At 41.8% G+C, this 4621-nt stretch overlaps 1 protein-coding gene across 1 annotated transcript in view; it reads left to right on the top strand.

Annotated features, from left to right (window-relative positions):
* The first annotated feature begins 363 nt into the window (after positions 1–363).
* runx1t1 (RUNX1 partner transcriptional co-repressor 1) overlaps positions 364–4621 on the top strand; it is a 12666-nt gene continuing 8408 nt past the window's right edge. Inside the window, exon 1 of the mRNA XM_067256258.1 lies at positions 364–386. Coding sequence (XP_067112359.1) covers positions 364–386 — 23 coding nt within the window. The remainder of the gene's footprint in view (positions 387–4621) is intronic.

Raw genomic sequence — 4621 nt, 5'->3', positions numbered from 1 at the left:
AATTATTTCCCAGAGGAGCTTGGAGCACAGGTTAGGGCAACTTTGTCTGTGTTCATTAGTGTCTCCTTCCCAACTTCTTTGTTCGACACCCCCTCCTCTTCCTCTCTTTTGCTTTTCCTTCTTCCAATCCCCCTGCATCTCTCCCTGGAGAGGTAGACCCAGAAATGTCACAAGATGCAGTTAGATTTGAGAGTGTGTGTTTGTGTGTGTGTGTGTGGAATTGGGAAGATTCCACAAAACTTTTTGTCTAAGTAAACCCTAAACCTGCTCTTAAGATTGTATTACTTTTGATAACACTGGTTGCAAATGTAAAGTGAGCATGTGTCCAATATCTCAATAAGTATGTACAGTAATCAGCTTAAAATGATATCTGCTGACCTGTCAAGGTATAGTTTAGAGGACGTGGTCACTCCCTAAATCATGCCCTTATTGGCTCACCATGTTTTAGTCACTGTAGGTTCACTTCTTAACCTCATCTCATCTATATTAACTTAACCTAACCTAACATTCAGTTGGGCAGATATTATTATAGTATTCATATAGTATTCTAAACAAAATAAACTATTCATGTATTTATAAATAAAACAATTTGTGGTTTTCTGCTTAGACTGGTACGACTTAAAGTGTCCTTTCCCATTTAATCTCTTATGGACTTCGGCAAAACGTTGGACAATGCATTGTGGCTAAAGGAAGCATTAAGTATTGATCCACAAATGTCAACTTGGCTTCGGAAATAATCTCTGGCTCTGGAGCCCAGTATGTAATAGTGTCACATAACTAATTCATCATTTATTAATAGTAAGATACTTTTTTACATCAGAGAAAAACTCCAGCAAAGGGTGTCTTGTTTCCCAAGTAGCATATCTCCCTTAATGCATTTTAATGGCAAGTATCCAGTCAGACAACCATTACACATACACAAACAGCTGAGTGCATCTCTCCCACACATTAACCTTGATCCCGGTAAAAAGCTATTCGCAAGACCCACACACACGCACACACAAATGCACGCATACACAAGCACACCCATGCAGACACAGCACACACATGCAGATGCACGTTGGATTCATTGCAGCCTGGTTGGGGAGTGCTGGAGATGGTCCAGATATCCTCATTGTGGTGTCTAATTGAAGATGACTTCAGAATTCTCGAACAAAGGAAGTGTTCCCCTGAGCTTTCGTGTGTTTGGTGTTTCAGAGTGTGTGTGCCGTGTACTACACGTGTGTACTTCACTGTATGTGTGTGTGTGCGTGTGTTTCCGTGTGTGTATTTGCAGCAGATTGCTAGATAATGCAGATGTCTGTTGCATGTCAGCGAGTACAGTATGTGTGCACGTGTGAGTGTATGTGTGCGAGAGAGACAGAGAGACGAGAGAGAAAGTGATTGGAGAAGTATTTCAAATGGGCTTTATGTGGCAAAACACATGAACGTGTCCACTGTCCTTTTGTCCTAAATATGCAAATGAATGAAATAGCCCAGAGTGCATGAGGCATTCCCTGAAGTGCATTCATTAGACACTGTTAGCATAATTGATTCCGGGCACCAGCGATAAAAGTGGTCACTCACACATAGCCTTGCAGTACCCATGGGAGTCCATGGACCAACTTCTCTCATGAATCATTCAACCTCACCCCCAGCCAATGGATGGGGCCTATACTCCAGAGATACGAGCCACCGTAATACTGTCACTGATGTCTAAATCATCTCCTCCACCCACACCCCTGACACAAACATAAAGATGAACCCCCTTCACTTCAAAGCTTTAATTAGCGCTTGTGAAATATACAATTTCTCCGTTTCGTTTAAAGCTTGACCGTACATGTTCAATGGACAGAACTGTGTTTTCAGTTCGGAAATTTGGCTTTAAGTTGAAAGCTGTCTTGAGTCGAATTTGTGAAATTCAAATTCATAATTTCAAATCGTTGAATGTCAAGTTGATAGTACAACAAACATGACATAGATATAAAAACAAGCATTCGGCATTTACATATACAATACAACATCCAATGTAACCTACTGAGGTACTACCCCATCTCAGATATAACTGCTGCTAACCCCAGAGCCTCCTGATAATTCAACGTAATTACACCAAGAGCAGCACCCAGTCACTGAAGAAGTGATGACACCGCTCCACCACCACAGCCACACACACATGACCGGGAGCAGGGTCGGTGCGTGGTCTGCACCCAGCCCTCCGATGAGAGAGGCAAGATGGAGTGAGGGTCGGGAAGGGTAGGGTCTCTCTCTTCTTTTGGAAATTTCTGTCTTCATTTTCCAGTGGTCTTGTGAAGGATCTCCACACCTGGTGGAGTAAGACATAAAGAGAGAGAGAGGGAGAGATAGACAGATAAAGAAAGAGATGGCGAGATAGAGAGGGACAGAAGGAGAACGAAGCGTTGTGAAGTATTGCATGGCTCGTCAAATAAAAAACTATTCATTACCTCCACCAGCCATAACCCAGATGGCCAGAAAATTGCCTTTGTGTTGAGATGTGGATTCAGGCATGAATATTAATAGAAGACAGATGTAAACGCATATTCATATTCTTTCGCTCCAGCCCCCCTCCCCCTCTCCCTCGCCCCGGCGCAGGTTGAAATTATAATGCATCCACTTAGAGGAGGAACAGGCGGCACCCAGGAAGCAATTCACCTCTCTCTAATGTGCAGCTCTATTATTGCTTTTCGTTAGTGGTGTTGTGTATATGTGTGTGTGTGTGTGTTTGTATGTGTTTTGGGGAGCACTAAACACAAGGACTAAGCAAAGCACACACACACATACGGAGCTGAATGCAACTGTTTGGTACTGGTTACCTTCTCTCCATTCACCCCGCGAAAAGAATAAAAATACTTGAACTGGCAGCTGTATGGACGGTTGTCCATGGCACACCACATATGTTGTTTCTCTTTTCTCAGGGCACTGACAGAACGTGACAAAACTATGATATGCTTGTGTACTCTGCCTGGGTGACTTCAAACGTGACCCTTCTGAAGTCCCAACGATGGCCACTAGATGACACTATGACGCTCAGAAAGCCCTTCATGACACTACTTCTCCTTCCCTTTTACGGAAGTCCACTGTTCGCCAGTACTCTCTCTCTTCTTGGTGTCTTTCTTTATCTCTCTCTCTCCCTCTCTCCATCTCTCTCTGTACCCTCTCGACCTCAGGTGGCTGCCCATCTGAAACGGAGAACCCATCGATCACTTTGGCCAATTATATGAATAATGTGTCCTGCTCCAGCAGGTATCATTGGCATATATACAGTGTAATATCTCTGCTGATGCTTTGTTTATACTTTAGCAAGCTGCTGGAGCCAGATGCCTGGGAGAAGAGTTATTTTCTCTCAAGTAACTTCCAATCAAATGAAATAAATTTCCAAAAATGAAATAGAGAAATAGCTTCGGTGCACACAACTGTCCTCCTCACACACACACACATACGCACGCACATACATGCACACACACACACACACACACACTTGGACCGATGTGTTGGAGAGGAAGGATGAAGAAGCCTCTCTTAATTGAATTAGGTTCAGAAACGGAAATAAGCCTTCTTTGCATTGCTTGTGTGCCAATATGGAAAATGAAAGCCAGTTAATAAAAACCAGCGCTAAATCAAAGGGCCATAAAATTTATGGGGCAATATTAAAAATGGGGGGTGCGTGACGAGGTGGCGTTAACACATTGGGTCTGAATTATCATGTTAATTTAATTCCTTCACTCAAATGAAGCAGAAGGCTTAATAAAGTTCAATTAACCAACTAGCTCCACACCTCCTTTTGAGGTTTATGGCTGACTTCTAAATCATAGACCTTCACTGCAGCGTAGGAGGACTACTGTTGCAGAGCCTCAGGTCCCATAAAAGGATGATGGTCTACTACTGTACAGGTAGACCAAAGGGACCAAGAGGGTGGATATAGGCGACCAACACAGTGAATCAGGGTGAAGTTGCCATTCCTCCATCTCCTTCTATCAAACCATTTATCTTTGCTTATTGCATCCATGTTTCCTGTAATCTTTTCCTGAAGGCAGTTTGATCTTAGGTCATATATAAGTCATTCTATGTTACCAGTCGGAATAATACAGAAACAGACAGTTAAAAATATATTTTTTAATAATTATGTCTGAATAAAAGTATAGGCTATATATTCGTTAATACAGTAGTATTACACACAGCATGTATTCAGTAAAAAGGGTTTCTTTGAACATTAGCGTAGAATAGTTTCATTGTTCTTTTGGGTTAAAATGTGCACATTTAGCTACAAATGGCTCATTGGTTTTCAATCCCAAGATCCACAGGTGAAGAAATGTCATATTTATTTGAATACTTTGGAAAAACCAATGTCACCAAATGTGAAAAATCTACAACATTCTAACCCAATCTATCGATTGTTTTGATTTCTACACAAATCTCCCAGGATCTCTTCACAATGACGGATCTCTCTCTCCCCAGTAAAACTGCTTATCCGACTTACCCCTCCAACGGCAAAATCCCAATATACTGTACAATATTGCACTTGCATGGTAATTGAAGTAGTTTATTGATGTCAGCTAACATTAGCTGAGGGTAATAGTTGGAAAGAAGTCAAGAGAATGATGAATAATACTCTTGTAAGCAGATT

This window comes from Osmerus mordax, chromosome 18, assembly GCF_038355195.1.
Source record: "Osmerus mordax isolate fOsmMor3 chromosome 18, fOsmMor3.pri, whole genome shotgun sequence".
NCBI classification, from domain to species: domain Eukaryota; kingdom Metazoa; phylum Chordata; class Actinopteri; order Osmeriformes; family Osmeridae; genus Osmerus; species Osmerus mordax.
Note: the sequence above shows the minus strand (reverse complement) of the source record. Positions and strands in the feature narration are given on the sequence as shown.